At 36.1% G+C, this 16,441-nt stretch overlaps 1 protein-coding gene and 1 long non-coding RNA gene across 4 annotated transcripts; one reads left to right on the top strand and one right to left on the bottom strand.

The window, feature by feature from the left end:
* Nucleotides 1-4,666: 4,666 nt before the first annotated feature.
* Nucleotides 4,667-10,676, top strand: edl (ETS-domain lacking). Of its 3 annotated transcripts, none has more exons than XM_085204776.1 (3): nt 4,667-4,873; nt 8,300-8,417; nt 8,833-10,676. In XM_085204776.1, the coding sequence occupies exons 2-3, from the start codon at nt 8,321-8,323 to the stop codon at nt 9,054-9,056; spliced, it is 321 nt and encodes a 106-aa protein (XP_085060902.1). In that variant the 5' UTR covers nt 4,667-4,873; nt 8,300-8,320; the 3' UTR covers nt 9,057-10,676. The 3 variants fall into 3 exon arrangements, with proteins under 3 accessions (XP_085060902.1, XP_085060903.1, XP_085060901.1); XM_085204777.1 differs by lacking the exon at nt 4,667-4,873 and adding an exon at nt 5,259-7,466; XM_085204775.1 differs by lacking the exon at nt 4,667-4,873 and adding an exon at nt 7,727-8,107.
* Nucleotides 10,677-12,938: 2,262 nt separating this feature from the next.
* LOC146528192 (uncharacterized) lies at nt 12,939-15,704 on the bottom strand. Its single transcript, XR_014879178.1, has 3 exons — nt 15,365-15,704; nt 15,073-15,193; nt 12,939-14,829 (listed from the first exon to the last, which is right to left on the bottom strand). It is a non-coding gene; the product is annotated as an uncharacterized LOC146528192 (long non-coding RNA).
* Nucleotides 15,705-16,441: the final 737 nt, after the last annotated feature.

A 16,441-nucleotide genomic window follows, 5' to 3' on the forward strand; every position in this document is an offset into this window, starting at 1 on the left:
TATAATTAAAACAGTCAAAATATTTTGTCTGTACATTTAGTATTTTTAGCTCAAATGGATAGAGGGACACTTAAAAAGAATAATAGAAAGCAAAAATATTGTTTTTGAATTTCTTGTCTGTCTGTCTGTCTGCATTTAACTGAACTGAACGTTTACTAAATTTAACGAAACTAAAGTTATCGGCATTTGACTGAACTGAAGCATCAGTTTGCCCGCAATTATAGAACGATTCATGACTACTTATAGGTACTTATACGTATAATCAATCTGTATTTGTTTGTGATAAATCTGTATTTTTAACCGACTTTCAAAACAACGAGTTCTCAATTATATATTTTCGATTCGGTGTTCGATTCATTTATTCGATTAATTATTTTGGATTCGATTTCGATATCCGATTTCGATTTCGGTATGTTTTGTAATATATGCGATTGCATATTCTTTTTTTCCTTAAAACGTACGGAACCTCGCATCAGATTTAACTTCGCACCGGAACGAACATAGACAATGTTTTAATGTCTCCAAAATAAGACACTGCGGAGGGAACGGAGTGTAACACCAGGTCCCCTTTGCCAATCGTACACACACACACACACGCACGCACGCACGCACGCACGCACGCACGCACACACGCACGCACGCACGCACGCACACAGTTTAGTTGAGCCCCGTCACTAAACACGCAATATCCCGAATTCGGGAGCAAACGGAGAGTAGAGTCGATACTACTTTGTTCTACCTATCGTAGGATTGCGGAAAAAGGCATGCAGCTCCTTATTTTTCCCGATTGATAGGAAGGGTTATGTTTTTCGCGCGTTTTACTTGTGTGTATGTTTGTATATGTGTCTGTATGTATGTAATATTCTTTATTACTTCATATTTGGAACCTATAACGTACGTAACGTACGTAGGTACGTCTCTAAACGACAACTTAGATAAAGAACAAGGCTCCCTTTAACTAATCACTAACAGGAAGTGAATGACAGACGTTTATAGAAAAACTGTCATTTACACTAATTGAAACCAAATTCGTACTTAATATGGTTTAAATAGAAAAAATATCCACTTTTTAGTACGTTTCCGTGGAGTTCATTACGTGTTCTGCACAAACAAAATACAAAATCAACTTAATTTAAGCTTAAAGTGTAAATATTAAAGTTGTTTTTAATCTGTAGGTGGTACAAAATTGGCCCAGTTTTTCTATCCAAAGACGCGTAAACGCCGGCCTGATGCAGCGGAACGACTGTTACTGCAAGAAATGACAGAAGTCACCAACATTTTATGTTCACTTATTGGGATACGAGTAGAGTACCTGGACCTACGCTGTGGTCGCTGGACGAGGTACGTTGTAACTGGTTCTTCTCATCTTTCCCGTATACATTACAAATTCATAAGTTTTAGTCAGTTAGAAAGTTATTTATTTTATTGAAGATGGACACTTTATTTGTTATTCTAATATTGGTGATCTCACAATGTATCCTGCACTCTACCACAAGTAAGAAAAACAACCTAATCGATAGATACTTAATGATAAAACGTTGGCATCCGCTGTAATGTGGTGGCGGCTGTCGGTGCCGGTGTCGGTGCCGGTGTCGGTGTCGGGTCCCAAATACTCTATAGAGTAGAGACATTTGCGTTTGTCGGCGGATGTAAGTGACAAGAACATTACCTGTGCGTGTGTGCCTTCTGGGCTCCAAGGAACTGCAGCTATTTCACATAGACTATAGAGGAATGGTCGTGACAGACGACCGTCAGATGCCAGCAAAGTGATCCTGTATGGGTTCCGGTTGTTTTTGAGACAAGGAACCCTAAAAACAGGCGGATAACCCGACTTGTTACTTTAAAACTCAACAGATGACACAAGACAATGGTCCAGGGTTCGTTTCCGGTAGTTTTTGCATCGACGCGCGCCTCACGAGACTGTGAGTATTTAAATTTCATTTGGATGATATTTTTTTAAGCTCATTTGGTTTTCATTATATTAGGAGCGAGTATTTCTTTTCAGTTTAGTAAGCAGATAGTAGATATCTCAGTTATTAAAAACTTTATGATTTTATTTTGGAGTCACTTTGTGGGCCGCATCCCACATAGCATAGTAGCCTAGTGTTGAGACACTGTTCCCCACGCACCCAGCAAGGTATTACCCGACAAGGTATACCACACACGTTACTCACCCATTCAGACGCCTCAATTGTATTTTATAATTCCTATCCTAGCATTCCACACATAGTAGGGTAGGCAGAGGGGACTTGTTTCCACTCGTTCGCGCCTTACCGCTTTGCCGCACGTTACCAGAGATGATGGGCTCAAACCCACAACCCGTCACCAGCGCTCGCTTTTTGAAGTCGTACAATGTGATAGCATCTAGTTACATTACGGAGATAGCAATGCCGCAGTGATCGGTCCCCGGGGCTTGGCGGGCTCCTGGCTCCTGGGGGCTGGTCGTCGTCACGTCGTCACGTCGTCACGTCAGTGTTCCTATATGTGTGTTGTACAAGGAAGATAAATGAGGCACAAGCACGTGATTATATACGCTACAGGTTGTGAGTTCGATTCCTACTTGAGGAAATGAAAAAAGCACGGCGTTGAGTTCCGCCACTCAATGCCTCTAGAATTCGGCGGAAATTCGGAAGAGGAGTGTCTTAATACTAGGCCCTGTTACAAACGAGATACAGCGTGAAGCTCAAAAAACTATTATTTAGAGAATTTACCCCTGCAGGTCATAGACCATTTGGAAGTTATCCCTTACATTGACAAGACGGACTGCATGTAAGTACGAGGCCCCAATGTGAGCCGTCCCTTAGTTTAACTATCGTTTGTTAAATAATAAATACCCCAAGGAAGTTGTAAATTCTAAAATATTCATCTCTGCGTGTTTACTGTCCGCTTCCGCTTCCGGTTCCGCTCCCGCTTGTCGGTGGCACAATGGCACAGCGGCACAGGCGTGTGTGTGTAAGGGCGGCGGTCGTGGGCTTAATTCCCAATCCCTCGCTCTGCAAGCAACAGTGCGCGCGGGGACGGAGTGTCTCGACACTGGGCTCGGCGCCGAGATATGCAAATCCACTCATTATATAAATTAATTTAGAAAATATATTCAAATTAAATGACTTCCTTTGTCGTTATATTGTTCAAGCGTCGATTTTATCAGCTCTTACTAATTTTAATTTTACTGTATAATGTAAGTCAGTTTTATAATACAACACGGCGGGACTCCGACGACGACGGTGCACAACGCTCCACACGGACGGACGTCGCATTGTTACATTTTATACTAATTGCTTTACAGTTGGGACTTCCTCTTTTTTTACCACATTTCAAAGGGATTAGTCCCCAGACGGAAACGTGACCGGATTGTATTGAGTTTTTTTAATGTTTTGCCAAGTGTTGGGCGAAGGATGCGATGGATATTGTCCTACTAACTTCTATAGTGAAATTAATTTTTTTTCTTCTTCCCGCAGAGCAGTGATAGAGGGCGTCCATTGCTCACGCAGCGCCCAATTTTCAAGACATTGCGCGTTGAGTAGCGGAACTCAACGCTGCGTACCTCTTGACTCAATTGCCTTGTTGCCAGAGCAGGAAATTAAAATATACGTATACAAAAAACATTTCGAAATCAAATAGCCACCGTCGCGGTTACAGTCACATGCTTGTGCCACTACGCCATGATGGCTTCTCTTGCTAGATATAAATAAAATTGTAAAAGCAAGAATAATAATGAGAACGTATAGCTTAGTGGTCAGAGTGCTTGAACGGTAAACAAGATGCGCACGCTCAAATCTGCTACGTTAAGGTTTTTATACATCTTCGGTAAAAAATATTTAGACTATATCATATAGGGTGTAACCCTCGGGTAAGGGACTCTTCATCATTTCAAAAATAATCTACACACAAACAAAACCATTTTAAACTTTTCATTACCCCTACAGATAATAAATAAAGTCATTAAAAATGAAAATAACTTTTTAGACATAAAATATAGCTATTAAAATAAACATCTGTAACTGTCAACTGAAATATTTATGGCTTTTTCTAATTTATCTCCAAACTGACGACATACAATTATTAATAAATGAAAAAAACGTAGAAATGACGTCCGCCATTACACATTTGGCGGGAAACTGAAACAGCGGCGGAAACCGGCGCCCTTAATTATCAACAACCAAATCGATACGTCTTACGTGTGCTTTAAAATCGATTTTATTACAAGACAAGTAGAGTCTAATATTATTTATCATTTTATAGCTCTTTAAGTCCTTTCTACCATTCCGAAGTATACGGAAACGATTAGTTTCATAGTCACATGCTGACAGGATGCGTGAATTCATTATCGATTCTCAAAAACACGTTGCCTCTCTCTCTCACACTGTCTCCCGTCTCGCTCTAACCATTGTTATTCCAAATATGCGAAAAAGAAATAAACCGCACCCGCATCCGGCGTTAAAACGAATCCGCAAATAATTTGACAGTTTATATTCAACTCTATATTAATGACAAAAAGTTCATTTTTAACAGCATTATTGCAAGCACTGGGCTTCATATGTAAAGAACTTGAAAATTACATTGTGACTCTATTTGTATACAGCTAAGGTCTAATTTAGCATGTTATATAGTAGAGCAATGATCGTCTTGCATTCATTGATGTTTTCGTAGCGACGTCACTCTTCAGTCTTCACTCTTCACTCGGCTCCTAGACGCGGCGACGCGAGGACGTGTACTCTCTCTATTGAAGACAGTGAAGTCGTTTTAATCATAACATATTACATTAATTCTCACTTATTAATAGATAACTATTTGTATTGTTATTAGTAATTGCTTCTCAGCATTGGTGTAAAGTGAAGTGCTCTATACGTTTCGGATTTCTTGGCTGTTTTATGTAAGTTCAATGTATTTTTTTGTATTTGGTTTAAAATAATATGTATTTAGATAATGCATTTTAAAATATTTATTATAACATGTACAATTGTTTAATATGCAAATGTATACATTTTGATAGTGCACATTTCTTTTTAAAATGGAACATCAAAAAGAAAGTAATAGTAAATGAATATTTTGCGTTTAGTAGTGTAGGCGGACATTTTCTAAAAAGTAACATTAATTTAATTATTTATTTAAATATTCATCAATATGTATTTTTATTTGAAGTATTTATCTACTGATACAAAAAAATAAAACATTCAACGGCTCCTTATTGACTTCTATAAGAAATTATAGCTGAATATTATATTTTTATGTAAATTGGTTGATTTATTTTTATAAATATTTTAGGTATTAAAAATCTAATATTTTAAATAAGTGTAAAAACTTAAGTAGTCTAAATATAAACTAATATCATAAGCTGGAGGTTATATTAGCTCTGCATTGCGGTGCGGTGTTAAACGTTTCCGGTAACGCGAACAATAAGTCAAGTATAGGAAGTGGCAATGGATTGATTCGTTTCCCGCCATAACAATACACACACACACACACACACGCACGCACAAACATGCACAAACACGTAAGTAATTCTAACTTTTTATACCATCACGATGTATACCGCATATAGAAGGGTTGACAAGGGGAACCTAGTGTTAAGACACGACTTTCCTTAGAGTTAGGGAGTGTCTTGACTTTAGTCTTTTTGCTTACTATGGGTATAATGCGTTAAATTATAAAGAGAAAAAGATCTAAATATTTTTAATCAAATAGACACTTAATTGACTTGGCGGTACACCGGCGGTTGGCGGTTCGACATTAGCAGCATGTCAGTATTAGAGAAAGCTGCCGCCAGCTCAGAGGGCAGTGGCGATGAGAAGAGCGCACACACACACACACACACACACACACACGGCAGCCATCTTTAATCGTTTAACGACTTTCGCGCACTTCCGCCTGCATTCAACACAATGGCGGGAATTCCTTATTGTTACGAGTCGCGTTAAAAGATTTACGTCGGTGTATTGTTAGCGTCGTTGTGTATCCCGCAAACAGCAGTGTAGGCAGAGGAAACCTAGTGTTAAGACATTCCGTTTCTCACTGTCCGCTGGGTTCTGGAGGCATTGCGTGTTAAGTGGCGGAACTCAACGCCGCGCTTTGCCTTGACACCAGAGCGAACAAATGAAAATATAAATGTAAATAAATATTTCATTTCCTCGAGTGGCGATGGAACCCACAACCAGTCGATTTTACAGTCACACTTTATGCCCCTACGCCACGGCCGCCCCCAATCCAATTATATAATTATGTAGATCCTTGGATCCAGGTTCACGCTGTATCCCGCATTTAGCAGGGTTGGTAGAGGGAACCTAATGGTAGGATCGTTCCCTTGATTGGGAATCGAACCCACAAACGTCACGTTTAAGTCAGACGCTGCTGCGCCACAACGGCCACATATAGCGTGTACCTACATACTTCCCGTAAGGAACAACTGCGGCGAGTCACGACAGTCACGTCAGTCACGTCGGTCACGTCGGTCACGGCCGACGGTGAAAGTGAATGCGTCATACGTCAGGTGTAACTGTATGCTACACTGCGACTGTTAACAAGGAAGATTTGATGGATAACTTTAGAGTATCTACAATCTCAGCATTCTCTCCTACAAATACGGACCAAAGTGTGTTTTAGGTACCAATATTTACATTATAAATATAAATTATAGTTGTTTCTTTTGTGAGTGTTGTGTGGAGATCGCCACCCACTCCCACTCCCACTCCCACTGCGCCACGGCGGCCCGAGTGAGGCGAGTGAACCGCCTCATTAGCATCTGCTGATAGGTTAGACAATGGGCCGTTAGGTCGAAACAAGACGACCGGAAGTCGCGGCGGTCGAGCGCGTCCGGCGACCTGCCTGACAGCCTGACCTGCCTCCTCTCTCTCTCTCTCTCTCTCTATGCTGCAGTCCGGGAACACGTCTATAATACGTTATTTATTTACCTCTCCGTCTAATGATTGACAAATTACATTATAACTATACCTACTGTACACCTAACAATTATAAGTTCCCTCTGCCATCTGCTATCTGCGGGATACAGCGGGAAACTAAAACAAAAGAATGTGTTGTAGTTAGCTACTTATCTCTATGAAATTTAAATTCAATTTCAATCTAAAACTAATAATAAAATCTAAAATCTAAAATCTAAAATCTAAAATCTAAAATCTAAACCTTCATTAGTTTTTTTACTAATCAAGTGAAGCTGACTGAGATGCAATATATTAATTTCTTTAAACTTTTGCCTTAAGCAGTCTTTAGCACTTAAGTTATAGAAGTGACTTGGAAACTGCGTCTAACATATTATTTGTTGTGAATTCGGCGGAAAGTAGGGAACGGAAGTGTGTGAATGGGAACAGAGTATCTGCCTGTCTGCTGTGTAGCCTCGCAAGTCGCAAATTAGTGTTGTCGAAGAGTTCGCTCTGCTGTAATCGGTTCGCACAAGGGTAAGTCCTTCACCCGCCACGCACAAAGCCGCCGGAAGTCCGTCGAACAAAAAATAGGTAAACACAAAACATTGAATACGGTGCGGAAACCGATCGCATTCAAATCCGCCGGAAACCGGAAGTGGGCCACGCGCCCGGCGGATCACTCGTGACGGATTAAAATGGCGCCCATTATGTCATTATGCGATGCTTCTTTCCTTTTTTTGTTCAACGTAACAGGGTGTTTGTTGTGGCTTTAGATAAAAATAGATTGACAATTTGGTGAAGTGGGAGTATTGGGGGGGGGGGGGAATGGGGGTGAATAGATATAATGTGTTTTTAAATGATGACTTGTTTTTTTTTACTTAATTAGAAATATGTAAGGTTTTAAGAGGTGGCGGGTTCTAAACCTGCTACTAAATATATTTTTTTATTTTATTTTGTGGGGATACGATTTATTATAAATTAAAATTAATTTTCAGTTATTTGTTTTAAAAAATATATAATAGCAACATGTTTTCAAGACGCTTACATTTTGCAGCTGTTTACGTTACAATTTTTTTTTCATAATTATAATAAAATATAACAGTGGTTTACTTTGATTGTGTTTTCAGGATTAATTAAGACAATTGAACTAACTGTAGGTACCTTATGTGCAAGTAAATATGTTCAGTAAGAACTATTATATGTTAGAGTACAAAGCAGCAGACGCAATCAAAGTTAGTGAGTAGTGTAGTGTGTAGTGTGTAGTGTTTCTTAAGGGTTGTTTGTTTCGTCGTTGTTGCACCAAATGAGCGAAATGATATTATTTTGGTATTTAAGTATATATACTAAACACTACCACATAGCATCCACTTTATTTTCGCTTTTCTCGCCCGAATATTTACTTATTTACAAATATTTATTTTCAGATTGTCGTGAAAACACGCGAGATGCCGACACAGGCCCGCTGCGAGCGCGTGCCCCCCGCGGACGGCGCGTGGGGCGCTATCGACCTCAGGGTGCTACAGGAGGACGACTTGCCGCTAGGTAACTACCTACTAATATAGATACCTAATACAACATTATATACCTAATACTTATAAAAATTGTTGCCCGTATTGATTTTTTTAACAAAAGTAACTTGCGACTCTACTAATATTTTAGTTGGGACTTGACGACCAATATAATACAGAACAATTAGTAACTTACACAGAGTAGCTATTGGTGCAGAATAAGTGGTATTATCCAGTTAGAAATTAATAATTTCTAATCTCTAGTAAATGAATTTGTCAAAATTTTACGAGAAATTCATTTATATTGTATCAGAAATGGAGAAACACTGAAAAAACAAGTAAAAAAAACATAACTGATTTAAATAAAAAAAACGATTATAACTAATTTAATATTAAAAATATATTTTCAAGGGTAGCTACTTATAGTGCTCTCTCTGTCTCCCCGGTAGACCCGCGCGAGTGGTGCCGCGCGCAGGTGGGCGCGTGGGTGTCGCGGCGCGGGGGACTCCCCGAGCGCTTCCCCATGAACGGCAAGGCGCTGTGTCTGATGTCTCGTGAGATGTTCCGAGCGAGGGTACCGCTACTGGGCGATGCCTTGCACCAGGACTTCAGACGGCGACTCGCTAAGGCGCTCGCCCTACAGGAGCTCATAGAGAAGTTGTCGGCGAAGTGAGAGATACCTTGTAGACTTACTGTACCAAAGTGTGCTGTACTTATTGAGGCGAATGAAGATAGCGAAAGCTGGTGGCGTGCGAGAAGACATACTAGACGAGTAGCGACCCTCTCGAGGCTTCGTCTGCTTAAAACGATTGTTATGTCATTGACAAATTATACAAAATGTTAGCTTAAATTGTAGCCTTGTAGCCTTGTAGCATTGTAGTTATTCTGATAGTTGTTTTTGCATTACTTTTAGAATAAAAAAAGAGTCAAAAAAACATTACACAATTAAAGTTTGTAAAAGCGAGATTTAACTTTGACAGAGTCAAAAGAATATTATATGGTTATTATTTGGCGTGTTATTGTTTTTTTAGCTTCACGCTGTATCCCGCACGTATCATGATAGGCCGAGGGAACCTGGGAGCCTAATGTTAGGAGACTTCATTGCCCACTAAGACACTTTTGTCCCCCACTTTCCGTCGAATTCTTCAGGCATCGGCAGCAAAGATTATGATTTTATTTTTTGTAAATAGCAACATAAAATTCTCTTTTTTTTTTTTTTTATTTTTATAATAAACTTTGAATGAAAATATCAATTTTAAATAATTGCTTATTTGTAAGTTAGCACACTTAGGTCTCTTAATCTCTTAGTTAGTATAAACGATACATATCAAATTTTATTATTTAGTATTTAAAAATAAGAATTTCCTAAAGCAGGTGGCGTTTCTATTAAATAATGTAGATTTTAAATTTGATGTATTTTTTAAATCAAACCAAAAATAGTTATATTTAAATCAAATCTTCATTTAGTTTAGGAAATTAATATTTTAAAAGACCTCATTTCTGTTTTAGTGTTGTACATATAATTTAGTAAATTAAGCTTATTTTGTGAGTTAGTAAAAACAGATTTAAATTCAAAAAGATTTGTGAATTCGATTTCGATTGGCTCAGTAATGTCGTCTTGACAAAAACGAAACTAAAAGATTAAAACGATTTAGATTCAAGAGGCCAAGAGGGACTGTCGAGTAACTTGCACGAAACTACCCTCTGTTGCAAATGCAACATGGAACTTATCATTATTGTGTTCACGGCATTTGGCAGGCTTTTAACTTATTCATAAACAAGAGGCTATTCGTTGTATGGAAGTGATTGTTTGTATTACTAATACCGTTCCTATTAGATTCCAATGACTTTTATATTGTATATAACGCTTTAAAATTGTGATCAATAATTATTAATGATTATTTTTAAATGTTTAGATATTTGTGTATTGACTTAACTAAAGAGGCTATTCGTACATTTAAGCTGAATAACAATTATTACGAGTCAACATTCGCTCGATGACTTACAGCAGTAAAGTGTTATAGTAGCTAGGTAGTTGAATTTCTTATTATGAACCGGAGAAACAAAAAATCCTCTAAAAGTTTAAATTTTTAGTAGTTTTGTTAATTATTGTCTCGTATCACCAAATAACTCGTGTATGTTTGAAGGAAATATATTTAGTATATATTTGCTATAAGTTAGTAAAACCTGTTAGAACTTGGTATTAAATAAATAGTGATGTATTCTAATTGTATATGTTTGTTGTAAAGTACTGTCTAGTCAGGAACATTTGACAATATAAAGTTGATATCTATGTTTTTGTTTTATTTTGCCAATAATTGTCCATTGTTCTGTGGGCCACTCTCGCAGCGGGTGCGCGGCCCGGCGGTGTACTGTCTCTGTCAGTAAAGCTATATCAAAGAATGCAAAAATAACAATGTATTAATGATTCTGAGTAATAATTGATTTACAAAAAATAGTCATATCCGACCAAAAATATATACATTAAATGAGAGCCAAGATCGACTTCACTAACAAGAGAATCGCAGATCTAAGATATTTTCTACCAATTTCTGTGTTGACTCGAGATGTAATTCAAGCGGGGTGTATTGTATCCAAGCGGGAATCGAACCCGCAACTGTCGCGGTTGTAGTCGCAGGACGGCCTTATTGTATTTATTGATTCATACATGAAATAATAATTTTTAAGTTAGGTACTAGTTTCGTAAATAAAGTGATTGAATACACAACGTACGTGCGAACTAGGAAAAAAGCGAGCTAATAATATGTTTTTGAAAACAAATAATTTGTAAATCAGATTCTTACTGGATGAGGCCCGAGGCCGGCAGCTAGCGGGCAAACATCTCTTAATGTGAAAATATGTGGAATTACTGTTCACGGCAAGTAGCATTTTAGTACCTATGCTGAGTGCAGATTTTTAATTATTGTTTTTATGGATTCCGTTTATCGATTTATTCAGCTGTAGGTATGTAAATGCAATTGGATGTGGAACACACTAGCTAAACCCTAAATAAAAAAAATATCGGAATTAAACTACATCTTAGTTCTTTCAAAATGTCAATAACAAAGATTATAGTATATATAATGTTTAATTATTTTTCATATTCCAAGATTTACGGGCAAGATTTGAACGCTTTAGTTTTCGACCTCCGGGATGGACCACAACTGTATAAAGAATACATAGAAAAGTTTGGCAAAACCATCAAAGGACAAGAGGATTATCACAATCGGTATAATAACTTTATGAAAACTCTAACGACCGTAAATCAGATCAATTCCGTCCCGGGATCGCAGAAAGTTCGACTAAATCGGTACGCGGACTTGACCGACTTGATCGCCGACCAGGAGACCATAAAAACTGACGGCGCCCAGCAAGCTGCCAAAATCGATCCTGAGTTGAAACTTCAAATGAAAGAAAAAGTGCCCAAAGTTGAATCTTTGTTTAAATTTATAGATTAACAACTTTAACTTCACTTCACTTTAAAATATGAATATTTATTAAATAAATTTCAGTTTCCAAGAGGATAAGTAAGAAAATATAATAAACTAGCGGCCCGCTCGCGGTTTCACCCGCGTGAACTATGTTATTATTAATTTCTGTCTCCATGACTACGTCCTAGTGACGTCTATGCAAAATTTGAGACTCCTAGCATTTGTAGTAACGAAGTTTCATACAAACTGTCAACCCCAAAAACAACCCCTTAGAAGTCGAATATTGCAAATTCCCGTCTTAGCGAGCACCTACGTCCTATAAGTAACTTCTATGTAAAATTTGAGATTCCTAGCACATGTAGTTTCTGAGATTTCGTGATGAGTGAGTGACCTTTCGATTTTATATATATATAGATAAAATAAATTGAAAAAGGGATAATAAGTACAGAAAAATCTTATTATTAGAAAAAATACTTCAGTAACTGGAACGAACAAATAAAATAGTAGTAGAATTGTTAAATTAACGAAATCCTAATTTCCTAAAAAATCCTTAAATTATTATTACTGGTAAAAATTCTTTAAAAATAATTTTCAAATGAAATAAGTTTATTGTTAGTAAATAATTAGTTTTAAGATGTTCTCCATCTTCACACAACATGACATAGGCGAAGTGATGTCTCATGTTGGCTCCGAAAATAATCAAAGAATAATGCCATAGTTCTAAGATACTTAATTACTGACCCTTTTCATGTTTGTACCTGTAGTGTATGGGCCCACAGACACTACAGACACTACAGACTATAGACACACTACAGATTACAGAAGAACACTGCGATCACTATCACTAGCTCACCACTACACCAGATCGGCAGCAGCGCAGGCGCACGTCCGACCGGCACCGCGTCCGCGACAACACTCCCCCATCTACTGGTGTAATACTGGTGGTTGAGACAATGCTACATACCTATTTAATAGATTCATAACACGAAACGCCACAAATTATCAACATACGTACACTGAACTGTAAATACTTCATATTTTAATAATAGTTAGAAATTACAAAAAAAAATTACGAAAGATTCCGGCATTTCGGCTATTGTTTAAAGTGCCACATTATATATGTTAGGCAGAGCACACATGCTTGTACATTAGTCCACGTACACAACATATAATATACAAAGCTTACATACTTATATATATATTGTAAGAAATGACGACCATAGAGGATATATGAGGACGACTCTAATTACTGGCTGGCACTTTTTAAGGCTGTCAACGGTGACCAAAAGAGGAGGATCGCTACCATCACTCTGCCTGATTCAGTAATTCTTAAGAATCGGAGATAATTCCCTTAAGTTGTTTAATAATTATTTGAAGCCTTGTTTTAATTCATTACCTTTCCTACTTTATTTAATATTTCCAATAGTTTCTTAGAAAATATATTCTCTATATATATATATTATATAATCCGAGAATACGATAAACATAAAGTAAACAATCAGCTGTGGTTTTTGCTATCGAACCTAATGTCAAAATTGACAGATTGTTTATTGGCAACTGGCAAGCTACACTCAAAACATAGATAGCGTTAGTCGCCAACTCTTACTATATTATAGTTCATATAATATTTAATATATATATATTACCGCGATAGCGCAAAACGCGAGAATAAATTTTCATAACATATTTTAATACAATATTATATCTTTAGTCGCTCAGCGCGCCATGGAGCGCGCTATGCTCGGTGTATCTCTTAAGGATAGAATCCGAAACGAGGAAATCCGGAGGAGAACCAGGGTTACCGACATAGCCCAAAGAATTGGTAAGCTGAAGTGGCAATGGGCGAGGCGTATCTGTCGTAGAGCCGACGGCCGCTGGGGCAGACGTGTCGTGGAGTGGAGACCCCCTGCCAGATGGGCTGACGATTTGAAGAGATTGGCGGGAAGCGGATGGGTCCGAAAAGCTGAAGATCGAGTGTGGTGGCGAGACTTGGGGAAGGCCTATGTCCAACAGTGGACAAAAGATGGCTGTTGATGATGATGATGATGATGATTATATCTTTTAGTTTATGTAAAAGATTAGACATGAAACCTATATAAATTAATAAAGTTGACAAAATATATATTAATAACCGTTAATAAAAGCATAACTGTACGACTAAACTATGGTTCTTTAAGAAATTAAATGACAATGAAATAGCTAACAATTTATTTCAATGATATCTAAACGCGCGAGATATAAACGAGTGCATTTGGAAATGTAAATATAATTGTTGTGAAATAAATCGTGACACATACTCTATGTGTATTCGTACTTTTTTTTATAAAAATCCTATAACGATAACCCCATATTTACTTTTGTTTTAAGCAATTATAATTTTATTTAAAACAACTGCGGTCAAAGATTCTCTTAAGAAAGCGTAAAATCATTAATGTAAATTAATTCACCAGTTAAATAAAAATAATTGTATTTTCTATTGAGTGTGCGCGTGCGTAACTTCCCCGCGGCGTACTTTTTATTTAATCATTCTATAACCTATCTCAATAGAGACAACATCCAGAGACTATAGAGTTCTACAGATGTCGCCACTTGTTTGACATTTGTGCGACGTAGTGACGTGTGACGTAGTGACGTAGGTAAATAAAAGACCGACAGTATGAGGCTTTATTTCTACAAATTGTACAATGTTTATGCTTTAAAAATGCTATTACATTTTAAAACAAAATAAATTCAAAGTAATTTTTACTAATACATTAAGTTTGATGAATATGAATGTTTCTTATTAAGTAAATAAAACAAAGATTTTTACAATAATATACAAAACAATATTAAAACTTGGGTAGTGACAAAGTACATCATCTTTATAGTATTCAAAATTATTAAAGGAATTATTTAATATAGCATTTCAAAATAAAGTAAATATTTAAATCGAACAAATATTGAATAATCTTCTTATTGAATAATATTTCTATTACCTTCTTCTTATTATTGTAACAATGATTCCCGGGATGAAGCCTAAATAATAGGAAAAAAAAAGAAATATTGAATATATTTTAAAACTTGTCATTTCCTATTTTAGATTATTTTACAATAATGTAAACATTCAACACTAAACAATATAAACCTACCACCATAATGATGAGAAGGCAGGCATTCTTGATAATTACATTAATATGATTCTAATGGACTAACTTCAATGTAAAATAAATATTTTTGATAGTTTATGAATAACAGACAAAGAGATAAAGTTAGTTTTACCTTGCAGGAAACATTCCGTAATTATTTTAAGCATTTAAATGTTTATTTAAATACTTGGATAATGTCCTATCTTGCTGAGAATGCTGTACTTCTAATAAAACTGACCTCATCAGTGAATACTCTAAAAAATTTACAAAATTATTATGATTTTCATCATAAGTAAACTTTATGAATATAATTCACTTTAAAATATACAATGATTACTAACTCTAATCTTATAGAAGTATCTATATTCTATACAGTTAAAATAAAAAAAGAAATACATGTTTATTATAATACTAGTAGTACATACCATTTATGTTGTCTTTAGTAAGAGAGATTATTAAGTGTATGGAGTTTTGTAGCCATTATTTTACTTAGGTTTAGAATTTTTCAAAAGATTTTTTTTTTATAGAATTGTTTAACATACTTAAACAATGCATTAAGTACACTCAAGTTTAGCTTCACTTCAATAATAATTTAAGACGTGATAGTCTTAAATTATTCATATAATGGAATCAAAATATATTTAACAAAATAAATCTTGTTTAACTTTCACTAACAAACTAAAATAATAAGAGAAAAATGATTGATATGCACTATTTATCTCTAATTATTATTTACTAAAGACATCATCGAATAAAACACCAGTGTTTGACAGCTGTCAACTTTAATCATATTGCGTAATATAAACCAAGTATCTCCAATGCGCCATCTTGTATATAAAAACTGAACTATTTGCAATATCGCTCTCGCAGATTTATACTTAAACGGATACTAAAAACTTCCATATACTACTAATAGATGGCAATGAATCAATAATTATAATAAATAATACGAAATTCTTTAATAATTAAATAAAATTTAATAAATAATTTTATTTTGTAATTACTATTAAGCTCAACAAATGTTTTAATCGAAATTGCCATAATTTTTTTGTTTATTATATATTTATTAACTTAGTTCGGTTTAGGTTTAGGTTTAGCTTTAGGTTTAGGTTTAGGTTTAGGTTTAGGTTTAGGTTTAGGTTTAGGTTTAGGTTTAGGTTTAGGTTTAGGTTTAGGTTTAGGTTTAGGTTTAGGTTTAGGTTTAGGTTTAGGTTTAGGTTTAGGTTTAGGTTTAGGTTTAGGTTTAGGTTTAGGTTTAGGTTTAGGTTTAGGTTTAGGTTTAGGTTTAGGTTTAGGTTTAGGTTTAGGTTTAGGTTTAGGTTTAGGTTTAGGTTTAGGTTTAGGTTTAGGTTTAGGTTTAGGTTTAGGTTTAGGTTTAGGTTTAGGTTTAGGTTTAGGTTTAGGTTTAGGTTTAGGTTTAGGTTTAGGTTTAGGTTTAGGTTTAGGTTTAGGTTTAGGTTTAGGTTTAGGTTTAGGTTTAGGTTTAGGTTTAGGTTTAGGTT

The sequence above is a fragment of the Heliconius melpomene genome, chromosome 20 (assembly GCF_056956725.1).
Source record: "Heliconius melpomene rosina isolate 202511_hmr_F chromosome 20, ASM5695672v1, whole genome shotgun sequence".
Lineage (NCBI taxonomy): Eukaryota > Metazoa > Arthropoda > Insecta > Lepidoptera > Nymphalidae > Heliconius > Heliconius melpomene.

What these genes read in the sequence shown, in the direction of transcription:
- edl (XM_085204775.1), top strand. Translation starts at nt 8,054, where the DNA reads ATGTTCAGTAAGAACTATTATATGTTAGAGTACAAAGCAGCAGACGCA. An exon ending in AAGCAGCAGACGCAATCAAA is followed by an intron (nt 8,108 to 8,299) that starts GTTAGTGAGTAG and finishes ATTTATTTTCAG; the next exon opens with ATTGTCGTGAAAACACGCGA. An exon ending in GGAGGACGACTTGCCGCTAG is followed by an intron (nt 8,418 to 8,832) that starts GTAACTACCTAC and finishes TCTCCCCGGTAG; the next exon opens with ACCCGCGCGAGTGGTGCCGC.